The 16,929-nt window shown below is 38.0% G+C and overlaps 1 protein-coding gene and 1 long non-coding RNA gene across 2 annotated transcripts; one reads left to right on the top strand and one right to left on the bottom strand.

Moving 5' to 3' along the window:
• Positions 1 to 275: 275 nt before the first annotated feature.
• On the top strand, positions 276 to 5,119 carry LOC133730482 (uncharacterized). Its single transcript, XR_009856658.1, has 3 exons — positions 276 to 841; positions 3,758 to 3,818; positions 4,847 to 5,119. It is a non-coding gene; the product is annotated as an uncharacterized LOC133730482 (long non-coding RNA).
• A 9,661-nt stretch (positions 5,120 to 14,780) lies between these two features.
• On the bottom strand, positions 14,781 to 16,929 carry LOC133724501 (cytochrome P450 81Q32-like). The gene is made up of 2 exons (XM_062151252.1): positions 15,974 to 16,929; positions 14,781 to 15,773 (listed from the first exon to the last, which is right to left on the bottom strand). The coding sequence occupies exons 1-2, from the start codon at positions 16,871 to 16,873 to the stop codon at positions 15,162 to 15,164; spliced, it is 1,512 nt and encodes a 503-aa protein (XP_062007236.1). The 5' UTR covers positions 16,874 to 16,929; the 3' UTR covers positions 14,781 to 15,161.

Genomic DNA, 16,929 nt, shown 5'->3' on the forward strand with positions numbered 1-16,929 from the left:
GTGCGAGAAAATTCATCCTCTAAAGCTTCTTGTTCTCTAGAGATTCTTAATTTTAACTTCGGTTCGATCCAGGATTTTTGGGAAAATTGACTGCTTTTGGGCCGGTTCGGTCTTAGCTAGTATGAATGTCTCTCGGGCCGGTTCTAATTCTTGACTTTGGATGACTTCGTGGACTGGAATACCCGAAGTAATACACATGTTTCCCATTAATAGGTCAGTTTTCCGAGTCTATACTCTTAGTATCGACTTGACCATAGGTGATGATTGATGAATAACAAAAGTCAAACCCTAAATCCCTATCAGAAAATCGAAATCCCTAATTCAACATCAGTTTCAGAGGTCTCCGACTCCGCCTCTCGATCTCTCCATTTTTTCGACCAAAAGTCAGCTCATCTATCTTCTTCTTTGGCCAAAAATCAGCTCAGCTCATCTCTTCTTCTTCTTCTTCTTCAATTTCAGTAACCAGCTCCCCTCTCTCGATGGCAACCTCATCGAATTCGATCCACTCAGACTTAGCTCTATTATCACTTGCGAGTTCAGCTTCTCAAGATCTAGAAGCTGATAGAGGAAATGGGAATGAGAATCATGAGATTGTTGCTTTCCCCTAACAAGGTGAGAATAAGGAACCAAAACATGTAGTAGAAGGTGAAGAAGAAGGAGCATCAACTCAGGCATCCCAGGGTGAGGCAAAAAAGAGAAAAAAGAGAAAAAGATAGGCAAATGAAGAAGGCTGCCCGGGGTCGTGGGTGTGGGAGCATTACGACAAGTACGACAGTCCACCCTTCATTGAAAAAGAAGGGAAGAAAGAGGAAGTTCAATTTGAGAATCGTGCAAAATGCAGGTATTGTGTCATTGACATTGCTACTTATTCTTCTTTTAATGGTACTAGTACTTTGCATAGACATGTAGAAAAAGTTTGTAAGAAGTATCCTGGTAGGCTAAATTTAGAAAACACATAGCAGGTGTTAATCAGTGATGGACAAACTGAGAGGACATACCGCAGATTTCACCTTGACCAGAGTGGCCCTATAGGGCCCACTTTAGGAGTAAGTTTACCAAAAATTTGACATAATTATCCTTAAAAATGGACTACCCAACCTGTGAAAATAAATCAACAACAACAGCCTACATGCTTTCAACAATTCCACTTCTACCAAGATATATATATATATATATATATATATATATATATATATATATATATATATATATATATATATATATATATATATAAAAGGAATCTTAAACTCAAATCTTGAGACTTAAATTATCATTAGTACAATTAAAAATTGGTAATCAGAACAACTAGACAATGAACTGAATAGAATACAAGTAGGTTAAACATATAACTTACATAAATGACGGGAGTGGCGAACACTATATATATATATATATATATATATATATATATATATAATATAGATATAAGGAAGCTTAAACTCAAATTATCATAAGTACAATTAAAAATTAGTAATCAGAACAACTAGACAATGAACTGAATAGAATAAACATATAACTTACATAAATGACGGGAGTGGCGAACACTATGCCTCGACACCTACATACAATTGACCTCAACTAATATGCAGACTGGGCATGGAAAACTGAAAAATCCAGGGAAAAACATTGAAAACTGTTAGAGTGAATGGATGAAAAATAAATAATTTCAATGAAATAAAGTAAAATTTAATGCTTTCCAAAATTTAATTTCTGATAAAAACCAAGCAAGCAGTAAAGTCTTCAAAAAAATACTTTTAATCATACTTTGCTACTGATATCTTAAAAACATGCTGTAAACTCTCTGGTACTGAATCTCAAAAACATATTGCAAATCAACTCAAAACATGATGATATCTCAAACATAGTTATATCTCAAATTCATTTTAGAAATCTCAGAACTCTCAATTTAAAAAACTCACACCATAACATAGACGATGGCTAGAGGGTATTGCCGACTAGTCATCTCATACCATTTGAAGGGTACTGTCGTCTGAAATACGAGGAGGCGATGGCTAGATGGTACCGCCGACTAACCTTCTCATGCCATTTGGAGGACACTGTCGACTAGATGACTCATCGAAGGGTACTCCTGACCGAAATACTAAGAGGCAATGATTAGAGGGCACTGCTGACTAACCATCGATGGTTAGAGAGTATTGCCGACTAATCATCTCATGCCATTTGGAGGATACTGCTGACCAGATGACGCATAAGAGGGTACTGCCGACCAAATATTGTCTAGAGGGTACTGCTGACCTGACTATTACCTGGAGGGTACTGCCGACCAAGTAATACATGCATACGCTAACATCATCATCTTTTCATCATTTACCTCATTTAATTCATAACTCTAACTCATAATTTCTCATTTTATATTTAACTCATCAACTCATAATATTCAAATCTTCATTTTTTGAAAATGAGATTTTCAATAATTCATCAACTTTCCGAAAGGAAATCTTAATAGCTCAAAATTCAATTGACTCGGTAATTAATAAAAGCTTTCGGAAAGTAAAACTCAATCTCAACTTAACCAACCTCGTAAATCATCAAAGACATAAATTGTAACGTCCCGTATCTCAATTTACCTGTTTACTAGTCATTTGGACGGTAAACGACCTTTACTTTCACTTTTACTTTCGGTTTAGTGCTTTTAGTGGCCCTAAAAATTGACTTTTTGTTCGGGTCAAAATTTGAGAAAATGTTCTTCATGAAAATTGTAGGGGACGTTAAACCGAGCGCGTGCATATGTGGTACGTAAAAATCGGAGCTCGTATGCAAAAGTTATAAGCAAAAGATTAAAGTTACTGTTTATGGTTACTGTTCACGGTAACTTTCTATAAATAGCCGAGTTACCAGGGTAAGTTTCCATTTCGGGAAACCTACCCCCCTACCCCGATTTCTCTCTCTTCCTCTTTCTTCTTTCCCCGTGTCGGACTCTCTCCTTCTTCCTTTCGATTCGCCGTCGTCCGGCCACCTGGGGACGAGCCATGGTCATCACCGGTGCGTCTCATTCTGCTCCACACGCTAGCAGCAGCGGGTCACGGCGATTTGGCCGGAAAAGTGGGAATCGACGGCTTGAAGAGAACTGTAGCAGATTGGGGTTTTCCGGCAATTCTTCCGATTCCGGCCACCAAACCACGGTCGAAGGTGCGGTTTTTGCCAAGGATCGTTTTGCCCCTAGCCTTGAGCCACGATTTGCAGTGTAGAAGGAGAGTCAAGGAGAACCCGATTCTAGGGTTCTTGGGTTTTCTGGGCTCGTGTTCAACGGCCAAATTGGAGCCCTTCAAGGTAAAATTGGAACTTGTTGTAGTTGTGAAAAATGTTGGGTCTGTTGAGTAGGTGGTGCTGCCAAAATTTGGTGGCCATCGGAGGTGGTGGCCGCCGGCGCGTGGGGCCCACGCGCTGCCACTGTTGGTGGCGCGTGGAGGCATATAGGGCAGTGTTTTAATTTCAGTTTTTAGCCCATTAAATTGTATATATGTTGTAGAGCTTATATGTGAAGTTTGGTGAATTTTGGAGGAGTTTGGAATTGTTTGTGATTTTACGAAGTTTGAAGTTTTGTGATTGAATTGTGGGAAATCCGGCCGTCGGATTTCCCTCGTTTTCATTGTGGAATATGTAAATTGAGGAATTGGTGTTGTGGAAGAGATTTGGGTGGAATTTGAGAAGTATTGGAGATAGAGATTTTCGGGTTTCGTTTAGGTTCGTATTTATTTTATCGGATTGCCGTTTACGGAAATATAATTGTGTACAGGGCAATGTTGCGAGCTACGGCTAGATGAAGGAACTCGATTGCGTGGTCGCCCAATAGTACTGTGAGTGGACTTTTGTTTTAAATAATGATGCATGCATTTATCTTGAAATTATTGATTAATTTAATTATCATTTTATTTATCGAGCATAATATTTTGCCTTGGATTATAATTATGACATTGTTTTTCCACATGAATTTCGGTTACGAATCTATTATGCTCGGATTTGGATTTATGATTTATTTTCGGAGATTAATTATGAATTATTTTCAATTATGATTCGGAAATGGATTTTGAGCTTTCGATAAATATCTTCGATATATGGCTTTTATTTGAAAGAATGATTTTCGACGAATTATTTTTCCGAGGTGATTTCCGGAAATTTATAATACATTTCTATTCGTCGATATTGAGAATTCTGGAATATTTTTCGAAAATGGGATTTTCGATGGAATTATATTTATCGATTATTTCTTGTCTAATGGTTTATGATTTCGAGAATATGTTGGCGTGCGGGGCCACGTCGTTGGATTATGTACTTTCTCGTGAGATATTGGGGAAGCCTTACTGATTTTCGATTTTCGTATGGTTTTTACCCACCATACCTGGGTCGTCATATTTATTGCTAGCTAGCCTATTAGTACTCCTCCATGCTTACTATGTGTTTGTGGGTGAGTAAGAGCAGAGCATGGGATGCTCCAGAGTGTGGGACACTCCGACCCGAGCCTGGGAGGCTCCCTTCTTTCGTATGGTGAAACTTCTTCCCCATATTTTATCGTTGCTTGACTAGCGGGGCTAGTCCGATTTTCACTGTAGCCAGCGGGGCTGGTCTTATCTTCTTGAGAAACGAGATTTCGGTTTTACGATATATTTTTCGAATGTTGTGACTAGCGAGGCTAGTCGGTTTATCGTTTTGAAATCCTTGGTTTTAAAGCTAAATGTGTTTTACCATTTGTGCATGCATCGAGTTTTTAAAGGAATAAATGTGGGAAAGTATGAAATCCTTCTTATTTTAAATTGTTTATTTTTGTCCACTCACGCTAACGTTTTTCGTCTACTTTCCCCTGGGCCTTTCGGTTTCTAATGCCCAGTTTGCAGGCGTTATTAGTTGAGGTCGGGCGTACGTGGTTCGAGGCATAGTTGATGAATGGCTTCCGCACTTCTTTGTTGGCTCTGATCTACTGTGGATTTGTGTTTTGGGTAGTCCACTTTAGGGGTGACTCGACCAGTTCTCGATTGAGTTATCTCTAAGGTGGGCCCCGCAGGGCCACCTCGGATTTCAGGGTGAAATCCAAGGCGGGTCCTGTCATAAATCATGAAATATTGATAAATTATTCATGCTCAAATATTATCATAAAAGTCAATACGATAATTTAATACACAAAAATTATATACTGCATGCAATTTCATTAATAAGCAAAGGTCCACTCACAGAATTACAGTTATGATGGTTCTCTGATAAATTCCTCCTTGAGTTCGATCTACACATCTTCTTAAACAAAATGATATTATGAATAACTACGTTGAAGAATCGAAAATAAATTTAAATTTTCGATAATAAAAATAGAAACCCTAAAATGATAATTCGTCGAAAGCTCAAAATCATTTTGGAAAGAGCTCAAATTTATAGGTTGCGTTGACTCGATAACTATAACAACCTATCAAAAAATAAGCAGACCTAAAAGTGTTGGTGGTCTTGGTATTAAAAAGACATCAATGATGAATCAAGCCATGCTTTCTAAAATCGGCTAGAGGTTGATGCAACCTAGAGAAGGACTGTGGCAGGATGTCTTACAGATGAAGTATTTGTAAAAAGTATCATGCCTTGACCCTACCTACAAAAATCCATCTAGATGTTCGAGTACTTGGAGAAGCATCACTTTTGGTGTGGAGTTATTAAGAAAAGGTTTAATTTGGCGTGTTGACGATGGTCAAAGAATCTCCTTCTGGTTTGATAAATGGCTACATTGTGGCCCCCTTGCTGATCATGTTTCCTCCCCTATACTTGGAACCAAGATGGATGGGATGTGAATTTTCTCAAGAATCACTTCAGTGCTGATATTGTTAACCAGATTCTCAGCATTCTTGTTGATTTCTTGAATAGTGGTCCTGATATGAGAATCTGGGATGAAGCTTCAAATGGGAAATTTTTTGTCAAGTCAGCATACCTTGCTCTAATTAAGGAGGAAGGATTCAGTAGTTATAAATGGAACAACATCTGGAATATTTCTACCCCTCCCAAACTAAAGACGTTTGCTTGGCCTGTGTCCCATGGAAAAATCTTAACTAATATGAAGAGGACCAAGAGAGGTTTTACTGTTGTCTCTAATTACCCTTTCTGTCACGAAGTACCCTGAAACTTTAATCCATCTTCTTAGGGACTGTTCTAGAGCTATAGATGTTTGGAAAAAGGTCATCTGTCTGGACAAGATAAGTAGAGGTCTTAGCACGCCTTAATTGATGGGACTGGTTTGTTGTAAATATTCACTGCAATGATTATTGCTATAATGGTTTGTAATGGAATACATCTTCATCTATACATGCTGGTTTTTATGGAAATGGAGAAATAAGTCAATTTTGATGAAGAATTTAAAATGCCGTTTACACCATGGAAAGTAATAGCAGATGCTACATCTACATGGCAAGCTGCTCAAGGGAAAAGAAATTATGATCTAAATTTTTCTACCATTGAGCTGAAGTGGAGGTGCCCAGATGATGGTTGGTTTAAACTCAATGTTGATGGGGCTAGGAAAGCTCAGTCTTGTCGTATAAGATCTGGTGGTGTTTTGAGAGCTCACAGAGGAAATTGGATTTGTGGCTTTTATTTGTAATAGTCTTGGTGTTGGCCAGGTGATTAAGGCTGAAGCCTAGGGGATTCTCATTGGCTTAAAAATGACCTCAGAGAGATATAGAGGGAAAATTGTTATGGGATTCTGAGACCCTAATGCTTCTCTTGAATAGGCGAACTGATGAACTTCATCCTCTCTATTCTATTCTTCACAGTTGCAGCGCTTATCTCAGTCTCTTCTTGGAAACTGATATTGGAAGCTGATATACACCATATGTATGGGGAAGAAAATATGGTTGCCAATGGTTTATCCAATTGCTGCTTAGAGGATGATTTATGCATAAACTACCTTGAGCACCCTCCTCCACAAGTTAGGGATATCCTGCTTAATGACATGTGTGACATTACCAAAAGCAGGACTGTTTCTAGCCGTTTGAGCTAAGTTTCTTTCTTTGTTAGGCCGTCTTAGCCTCCACACACACACACACACACACTGCATGCAATTTCATTTAAGAAAAGGTTAACTCACCAAATTCCTCCTCGAGTTTGATCTACACGTGTTCCTGAACGAAATGATATTATGAATAACTATGTTTGAAAATCAAAAATAAATAACCGATAATAAAATTTGAAACCCTAAAATGATAATTCATCGAAAACTCGAAATCATATCGGAAAGAGCTCAAATTTCATAGGCTACGTTGACTCAATAATTGTAATAACCTATCGAAAAATGGGGTCGATCCAATGGTCGGATCATCACAAATAATACCCCGAAATCTAGAAGCTTCGGAAATTAAGATCGATTACCTAACGTTCACCAAATTCAACAAAAATCATATCGACATGTTCATATCAATTAGCTCTATCCAATCGGTGAAATTAAAACACCGAAATACACTGCACGCGCCCATATGAGCTGCCAAAAGTGGCTGCGTGTGGGCCCTAACCTTTGAAAAGGAAAATGGCAGGATGGAAGAACCCCCCAATGTTTGGCGGCAATTTCATCCATATTTTTAATGCTTGACACAACTTTAGAGTTGAGGATAGCGTTTGATAGATTGTCTGAGGAGGAAGAGCTAAAGTACTTGGCCCATTTTGATGAAAATGAAGAGGTTGAGGAGGAAGAAGAGTTTGAAATTGAAGTTCAGGAAAAAAAAAAACTCCCAAGATGATGCAAATTGGGATAAAGCTAAAATTTTTGTTTAAGTTCTTGAGGGTTTTTTATGATGTCACAATGAGAATCAGTGCAACCAAACACCCCACTACTCATAAGGCTTTTCATGACATTGTGGCAATACAAGCTGAGATTGATGCACTCTTTGTGCAGCTTGAGATGAGTCATGGAAGCAAAAGTGCAACAAAATAATGGTTGCGATGGCAGTGAAAATGAGATCAAAGTTTAAAATGTATTTTGGAAGCATTGATGAATGATGATATGAATAGGTTGTTGTAGTAGCCCTAGTCTTGGATCCCAAGTTCAAGTTGAAAAATATAAGTCACATTTGTTCACAAATGCTGAATTATGATGCTGTGACAGTGAAAGCAAAGTATATTGAAGTTAAAAAACTATTAGGATCCTTAACTAATCTGTATGGAACATCAAGCAATGCCTCTTCAAAGACTAAAAGCAACAACGTAACAAACTGTGTGTTTCCAGCAACACAAAAGCAACAGCCACATCTTTCAAGTCCAAGAACAAGAAAATGATAGGGAAAATGGCTGAGATGTTATAAGGGAGGTAGAAAGCCCTAGCAGAATTTGAAGAAATTGTTGTTGAGCGTGAAGTGGAAAGGTACATCCTTGATCCAATACAGAAGCCCAAAGAAGAAGAAGACTGGCAACTGCTTACTTGCTGGAAGATAAATGACTGCAAATATCCAAAACTTACTGTTGTTGAAAGGGATGTACATGCAATCCAAGTCAGCACAGTTGCATCTGAGTCTTGCTTCAGTACACATGGGAGAGTCATTGACCCTTATAGGAGCTCTTTAAAGCCTAAAATTGTGGAAGCATTAATTTGTTTGCAAAATTGGATTAGAAAAAAAGATCAATCTGACATTGAATATTATCCAAGCATAGAAGGGCTTGAATTTTATGAAAAAATGGAAAGAGGTACTTTCAATATTTGTTATAAATCTCTCTTCTTCCTTTTTTTTTTCCCTGTTGTTACCATATTTCACTTGTTAATTTGATGGGTGAGATTCTAATCATAATTTAAATGTTTCATTGTTTTCCGTAGAAGTAATACAAGACATGGGAAAACAACAAATGTCTCATTGAAACTGAAGATGTTCCAACAAATGCAGTTGGAACCTCAAAGTCTGTAAAAGTCTCAAAGACAAGTGTGGTTGCAACTCCTTCAAAGACAAGTGCAACTGGAACCTCAAAAGCTGATAAAGTTAGTAAAGTGCCATCAAAGAAATCTAAAGTACTTAGTTTATTAACTGTGTATGGGAATGTGTATATGGTTTGAATCTTTGCCTATTTCACTGTATACCAGTATTCAATGTATGTGACTTTGCCTATTTTGCTTCATGACTTGTGTAAGGAAAAAAATGAACAGCAGCTGCTTGGATGTTTTGATGAAGTGTTTGATGATTTTCAGCTAGCATTGTGCAATTTGACCTTGGAGTTATTTCACTTTAATTTGTTTCAGATAATTCACTAGTTCAGTACTTCAGTTTATTTTTTTGTTTTTAATTTGTTAGACTTAGAGAGTTGCAGACTTGCAAAATGGTTGTTTAACTTGTGGCTTTGCACTTTGCAGAATTGTTGAATGGTTGTTTAAAGTTTAAAGGGTTTTTATCACCACTAGTGTCAAAACTTTCTGGCACCGGATATAATGATACCCAACTTTCAAAAGTGATCAAAGAGGTACCTAGACCTATAAAAATTGATCAATTTCATACCCAACTTTCAAAAGTGATCAAAAAGGTACCTAGACTTGTAAAAATTGATCAATTTCATACCTCCATTCATTTTTCGTCACATCTTTGTTAAAACTATGGGTATATACAACCTTTCACTAAATTTTTAGTTGAAAATCTATTTTTTTTCTCTTTCCTTTTTTCTGTTCTCGTTCTTTTGCAATCTGCATATTGCATCTAGTCATCTACAACCAAACTATACAAGCTTAATTCTTCTTTACTTGTGATTGTGCAACTTTAGTTCAATCATCTTCTTTCTGCATATTGCATCTATAACCCAAGTTTTTTTTTTCTTGTTTATATAAAAGTAGTTGGATCAATGATTATTAAGCAATAGAATTGCGTGAAAATATAATGGTCTCGCCGCCGCTGATGACACCACAAAATTGTAATTCGAATTAAATTTTTTTGCAGAATTGGAATCCGAAACTGAATACAGAGATGCATGGATGCAAAATCAAACCCATAAATTGAAGTGATTCATGGTCAGAGGGGTCATCAACATCTATAACCCAATCTTCTTCTTCTATAGAATTAAAATCTTCCATTCAATTTCAATTCCACCATCTTAGGAACAAATAAGGTTGGGATGTTTCCCACCTTTTGAAAAAAAAAAAAAAAGGAAGAGAGAGAGAGAGAGAGGTAGACGATAGAAGAAGAAGAAGAGAATCAACAAAATAAAATATAAAATAATTAAAATTAGTTTTTGTGTGAAAATACTATTATAACCCCAAAAAACACCTCACATGCACCACACATGATCAATTTTAACAGAGAAGTGATGGAAAATAAGCCAAGGTATCAAGTTGATTTGTTTTTAAAAGTTTAGGTATCATTTTGATCACTTTTGAAAGTTAGGTATTATTCTGTCGAGTGCAAAAAAGTTTAGACACCGGTTGTGATAAAAACTCTATTATTGTGCCTTATACTTTGCAGAATTGCTGAATTGCATAGTTCTTAGTTTCTTTAACTTTGTTGCTTCAGTACAATGTTACTCACTATCTGGTAATTAAGCAATTTGATTATTTTCCTTTTTCTTTTTTATGTTTAATTTCTTAATGTTATAGAATTCTAGACTTCTAATTGCTGCTCAAATTTGCTGGAAAACTGTTCAGTTGGTGACTTGGTGTTGATGAATAATCGATCGCTGAGATTTTAGATGCAGAATGGTTTGATTTGCAGGCTGTAGGCTATACTACTATAGGTCTGTAGTTTTACATAATGGTTTGATAATTTGTAGCCTTGCTGTTTGAATTGTAAATTGTGATTGTATTATAGTTTGGCTGCAGTGTTGTATATGAAATCTGAAAATCTGGAATTGTAATTTGTTAACCGAAAACTCGGCAGGACCAGCCCGTTCAGTGTCAGTCCGGGTTGAATCTGGTCCCTGTTTTCAGAAAGTGTTGGCCCTGCCTGAAATCCATCCTGTTGGTTTGGTCTCGGTCCCTAAAAAACAGTCGGTCTGGGACCATGCCCAGGTCCATATGAGCGTGGTTTGCACATGCAAGACTGACCCTTAGGGTTGCAGCCTGAGGTGGTTGCCTCAAGGCATCATTCTCCATTGAACCTTTGGTAATATGATCTTTATAAACTTTGAAACGAATATATATATATATATAGATATATGTGCGCGCTGCGCTTCATTTATGTACCATTATAGTCATACTAGCGTAGTGGTCAGTACTCCTTGTGTCCGCTGAAAATACCCAAGTTAATTCAACCTCATTTACTTTCATTTCTGACATGTTCTTTTTTATCTTTTTCTCTTTTTTGGGTATTTGAATACTCTTTTTCTTCTTTTTACATTAATATTGTTTCTTAATTAGACTGCTATGCTTAGAAGAGTCTATGACCCAAGAAACAAAGAAAAGATGAGACTTGAACTCTAAGATTTTGAGAGCAGTAGAGGTAGAGGCAGAGCTTCAGGTTTTGCCTCCAGCTAGCAAAGCATCATTTGGTGCTACATTTTGTAGGAAGGACGGGGGTGCTTCCAAGGGGTTCGATCGTATGGTTTTTTCGTGGAGGAGGGTAATGATCGAGCCTTTCTTCCTTCAGTCTGGTGCAGCGTATTCTATAGGCATCTTTCATAATGGACATTATAGCCATTAGGGGTGGAAAAATTTTCCATAAGTCTGAAAACCTGGTCAGTACTGGTCGGTTCGGTCTGGGTTTTAAAAAATAATTTGTCAAAATGCTCCGGTTCGGTTTCGACTGGCTTAAACTCGGTCCGCTCCCGACCCGATCCGAGGTTTTGAATATTAAAAAGCATGTTGGGCCCTAAGCTTAATAAATAAATATCTTTTTTAAAAAATTTTAGTAGTCTTCCTTCCCTTTTTTCTTTTCCTCTTTCTTTCTCCACAAGTGTTCTACTCCAGATTTTCTTCTCTTCCCGGATATATCAATTTCTGGCGGCCCAGATATATCGACACCATCATGAGGGTCTCTTCCCTCTAAACCCTAGTCTTGATTGGTCTCCTACTTCATGGTAAAGCACTTCTCTTTCATTATCCACCCCCAACTGTTTCGAGGAATGAATTGGCTATGCTTTTTCAATGGGCTTTCTGACTCTTCGGGGTTGAATTCCCGATACCCATCCTCGCCGTCGCTGAATTTGGTTGAGCTTGAAAGGGCTTAGGGATTTCAGAATCACTGGGAGGTCGTCTTCGAGCTTCGGTGATGGCCAATCGAAGCAGATAAAAGTTTAAACTTTAACAAAAGATGAAGTTCAAAGACAACCCAATACCCTTAGAGTCTGGGTGCTTCGGGTTGTTATCGTAGGATTTGTTATCAAGTTTTGCTTCTAATTGTAGGTTTGGTCGCGCTTCCATTCTCGGCCTTTTTTCTTTAAGGCCAGTTTGGGGCCAAAAGCCCGAAGACCTGGCTCCAAAAATTTTCTGTCTTTCTTACAACGGTCGCTGCCAATGAATAACTTATTTTGGGCTTAGGCCCAAAAAATTCGAGCTCATTCCCGGGCCCAACAAATTGACATAAGGGCTCGTCCCGTGCCCAGGCCTAATAGTTATTGGTTTTGTGGTGATCTTGTGATCTCGATGGTAACAGCGTGGTGATCTGGATTGGTATACAACTCTTTGAATTTTTGGAGTGACCCTTGTGAAGCTTTGGTTATTTAGCTTTGTCTTGATCCTAAGTAGACTCCAAGACGAGCTAGTTTTCTTTTCATCATTCTCAATGGTCGATTCAGGGACCAGGCTGTCCGCCTGAGGTGGTTGAGGGGAAGCCCTTTAGAGCTCTAGTTTTTGTTCGATGGTGACGACCTTCTTGCTTGAGATGCACATAAGATGATGTTGGGCTTGGGCCTTTAGGCTCAAACCCTAATCTTCTCTCTTAGCATTTTGGATTGGGACTGAGATTTTGATGTATATGATAGGTGCATCCGTTTGGCTAGTATTGATGTACACCATTTGAGTCTTATACTGATTACTAGTTAATTGTTTTGAGTCATGTAATATCCAATAGTCCACGGTTTTAGTTTTAGTCACTTTGAATAAAGTGTGTAACCTGAGATCTAATGGCTATAGATTGCTTACTAAAAGCACGCTTGGTCAGGTCGTCTGTGGCTTCGACATTATGAAAGAGATGAGTTCAAACATATGTATCACTCTAGCATTGATCTAATGTGGTCGTCATGATTTTTCAATCAATGAATAGATTACTCCCCTAAAAAATTAGAATTCTACATTTTAATGTATGCATACAACCAAAACGAAAGAGCCAAATCAAAGGAGCAAAACCAGTATAATCTTCATCTATATATTCTTCTTCTTTTTTTCAAAGTAACAAGCTTCTGCTCATCCTTTAAAACAATTTCTAATGTCTTTCTTTCATATGCTACTTTTCTTTCATAATTTTGTTTTGGTGCGTGTGTTTGGTGCAGTGGTAAGATAATGACATTCCATTTATAAGGTCATCAATTTAAGCCCCATCTATTTAAAAAAGAAGAAGGTTGCAATTAATGTTATATGTAGTTATTTGAAGAAAAAAAAAAGTCTAAATAAAGTGGTAACCCGAGATCTAATGGGTGTACATTGCTTACCAGAAGCATTCTTGGTCAGGCCGTTAGTAGCTTTGACACTATGAAGGAGATGAGCCCAAACATATGTAACACTCTGGCACTGATCTAATATGGTCGTCATGATTTTTCAATCAATGAATTTATTATTCCCCTAAAAAATTAGACTTCTAGATTTTAATGCATACATACAACAAAAATAAAAGAGCCAAATCAAAGGAGCACCAGTTTAATCTTCATCTATATATTTTTTTTTCAAAGTAATAAGCTTCTGCTCATCCATTAACACAATTTCTAATACTTTTCTTTCATAATTTTATTTCTGTGTGCGTGTTTGTTGTAGTGGTAAGACTATGACTTTCCATTGATGAGGTCATCTATTTGAGCCCCATATATATATATATATATATATGCAGTTAATCAATGTATAAAAGGTCACAATCAATGTTATATGTAGTTATTTGAAGAAAAAAGTTGTCTAAATAGTAGTTGCTAATTTGACATGAAGCCACATTTTAGTTGTGCACCTCAGATCTCCAAAAAATCAGGATCATCCCTGTGCACAATGCTTCTAAAGACACAGCTTTAGGTATGGTAAGCCTTTTACCTTCAGTCATATCAATCTCTTTCTCACTAACTCTCTCCCACTCAAAGCATTAATCAGCATCCACTCCTTTGCGGTTAAGGTAATTAACGACTTCGGGCATGGCCAGCTCCCATAGTGTGACGAGCGGTGTCTACAAGGCCCGGGAAGCCAAAGTCATGCCAACTTCACGTTTATCCAAGCTTGCTTCAGAGCAAACCCTAGCCTTCTTCCCATTTCCAAACGGCATAAGCTTGTCCACCTCATCCTTACTGTTGGTTTCAACTTCTCAGGTTTGCTTTCAAAATTACCCAAAACTTAAGATTTGTATTTATTGTCCAGTACCACTATGTCATGTGGAATAATATTAAGTCCACAGTGAAAGGCTCCCATTGGAGATGGTCATACCATTTAAATAAAGGCTAGAGTTAGAACGTCCACCTCTCTCTTTGGCTTTTATTATGCAGAAAAAATAAATTTCTTAATATATTACAGGTTTCTCAAGCTCTCTGTTATAAATTAAAAGTTAGAGTGTCTAAATAAATTTAGTAAAAATTATAAAAAAGTAAAAATATACATCGATATTCATCTTTCAATCTCATTTGTATATAAAGAATAAATATTGAGAATTAATAAGAAAAATTAATGAATTGAAGACCAAAACCAAAACAAAGGCATCAATATACACTATACGTACAGCAACAATAGTAGCACGATATTGTACACAATTTATATAGCTTATAATTTATTAATACATTTATTTAGTAGAATCGACAATATTTTCCCTATCTCACTTACCTCACAAATGTCTACGATGATAGTTATTCTCTCGAGAGAATCTTGCGTGGTGGGGCGGACCAATCACTGCCTAGCAGGGGAGGTGTTTTTGATATTGCACTTTAGGGAGCAGGGGCAGTTTCGAAAAAGAGAGAAAATTTTCTTTCTTCTGATTGGTTGGCCCTAAAGCCACGTAGTGGGGAAACCCCCACCTAAGAATTTCTCTATTCTAAATAACCAACAACCCATAACTTAATGACGTTTAATAATACATTTTAGTATAAAAATTGTCCACTGATCAATGGAAGACCTTGTTAAAAAAGGAGCATGGTTTGTACATGGCCTCCAATGGCACTACTTTAGGCATGGTGAGTCCTGTGCCTTCAGTCATATCAACCTCCTCCTTACTGACCCTCTTCCACTCAAAGCATTGAATCAATGAAGCCAAAGTCAAGCCTACCTCACGTTGGGCCAATCCTACTCCGGGGCATGCCCTTCTTCCCATTCCAAATGGAATATATGTGTGTGCCTCGTCCTTTCTGCCGATTTCAAACCTCTCAGGTTTGAAGCTTTCGGGATCATCCCACAACTTCGGGTCTCTATGTATGGCCCATGCATTGACCAATATCAATGTGTCACGTGGTATATCAAATCCACCTACAACGCAATCATCTGATGCAAAATGTGGTAATAGCATTGGTGCCGCTGGATACAATCGAAGAGTCTCGGAGATAATACTTTGTATGTAGGGAAGCTTAGAAATGTCTTGTTCGTCTACTAAGCGTTCTTGACCAAGTTGAGCATCCAGTTCAGCTCTAGCCTTATCTAACGTATCCGGATGGTTTAGCAAACCAGACATGGCCCATTCTAATGTCACTGCCGATGTATCAGTGCCAGCCAATAATAGATTCTGAAAATTAACTCGAGTTAATTAATAACTTGACCAAAAAAAAAAAAAAAATTAAGTTATATCGTTTGAGACTCTTATTTGATTATCTTTCTTATAAAGTAAATACTTAACACTAAAAGATGAACTACTATGACCGTAATTTTGGACATAACCGAAAAACGCGAGGCCCTAAATTTGAGATGCAAGAAATTTTTACTAACCAGTATAAGTCCTTTGATAATCTCATCAGTGTAATATTCAGGTTCTGACCCCTGCTGAGAAAGCATGTGGTCGATCAAGGTATTTTTACTCTCTGAAGCAGTCTTGTTCCTGTGCTCATCAATTAGACGTTGCAAGAACATATCTGCTCTCTTACCCAACTTCTTCACCTTCCTCTCATAACCATTACCACCAAACCATCTGAAAAAGGGCATGAATTCTCCGGGGTTGGTTCCCAAGCTGTACGAAAACGCCTCATCCATGATCTCAATGAACTCCTTCCCCTCTTTCTTGTTCGCAACATGGTCCCCGACATACCTCTTCCCCGCCATCATTGTCATTATGTTGTTGAAGGTCAGCTCATATAACATAGACCTCAGCTCCACTTTCACAAAACAACCTTCTTCTTCTTCTGCGTTTAGAAAAAGCTTGCGCAGCAAGTGCTTGACTTCTTCTTTTCTGACATCTGAGAAAGAGTTGAGCCGGCTTGTGGACAAGACCTCGACAGTGCCGATACGCCGAACGTTTCGCCATTGATCGCCGTAGGGGGAGGTCGTAATGGTGGTGCTGTTGTACGCAAAGTGCTTACTCAGGAGCGTGGGGGGACGGTTTGCCAACACGATGTCATTTTTGGTAAAGCATTCTTGCACGGCGGAGGAGGAGGAGATAATGACCACGCGGCGGGAGCCGAACCAGAGGGAGAAGATGGGGCCGCATTTCTGGGAGAGGCGGTGGAAGGTGCGGTGGACCGGGGATTTGAGAAGGTGGAGGTGATTGAGAATCGGAAGAGATAAGGAAGGACTTGGAGGGAGGTTGGGGTAACGTCGCCATTCAAACAGCTTTAGAGTGATCAGCAGGCACACGATGATGGAGAGAGAAGTGTAAAAGAAGATGTCTTCCATGGTCGGTATATTTTGAGGAAGATGATATATTGTGGTGTTTATCTGACAAATACCCA

The sequence above is a fragment of the Rosa rugosa genome, chromosome 1, assembly GCF_958449725.1.
Source record: "Rosa rugosa chromosome 1, drRosRugo1.1, whole genome shotgun sequence".
NCBI lineage: Eukaryota > Viridiplantae > Streptophyta > Magnoliopsida > Rosales > Rosaceae > Rosa > Rosa rugosa.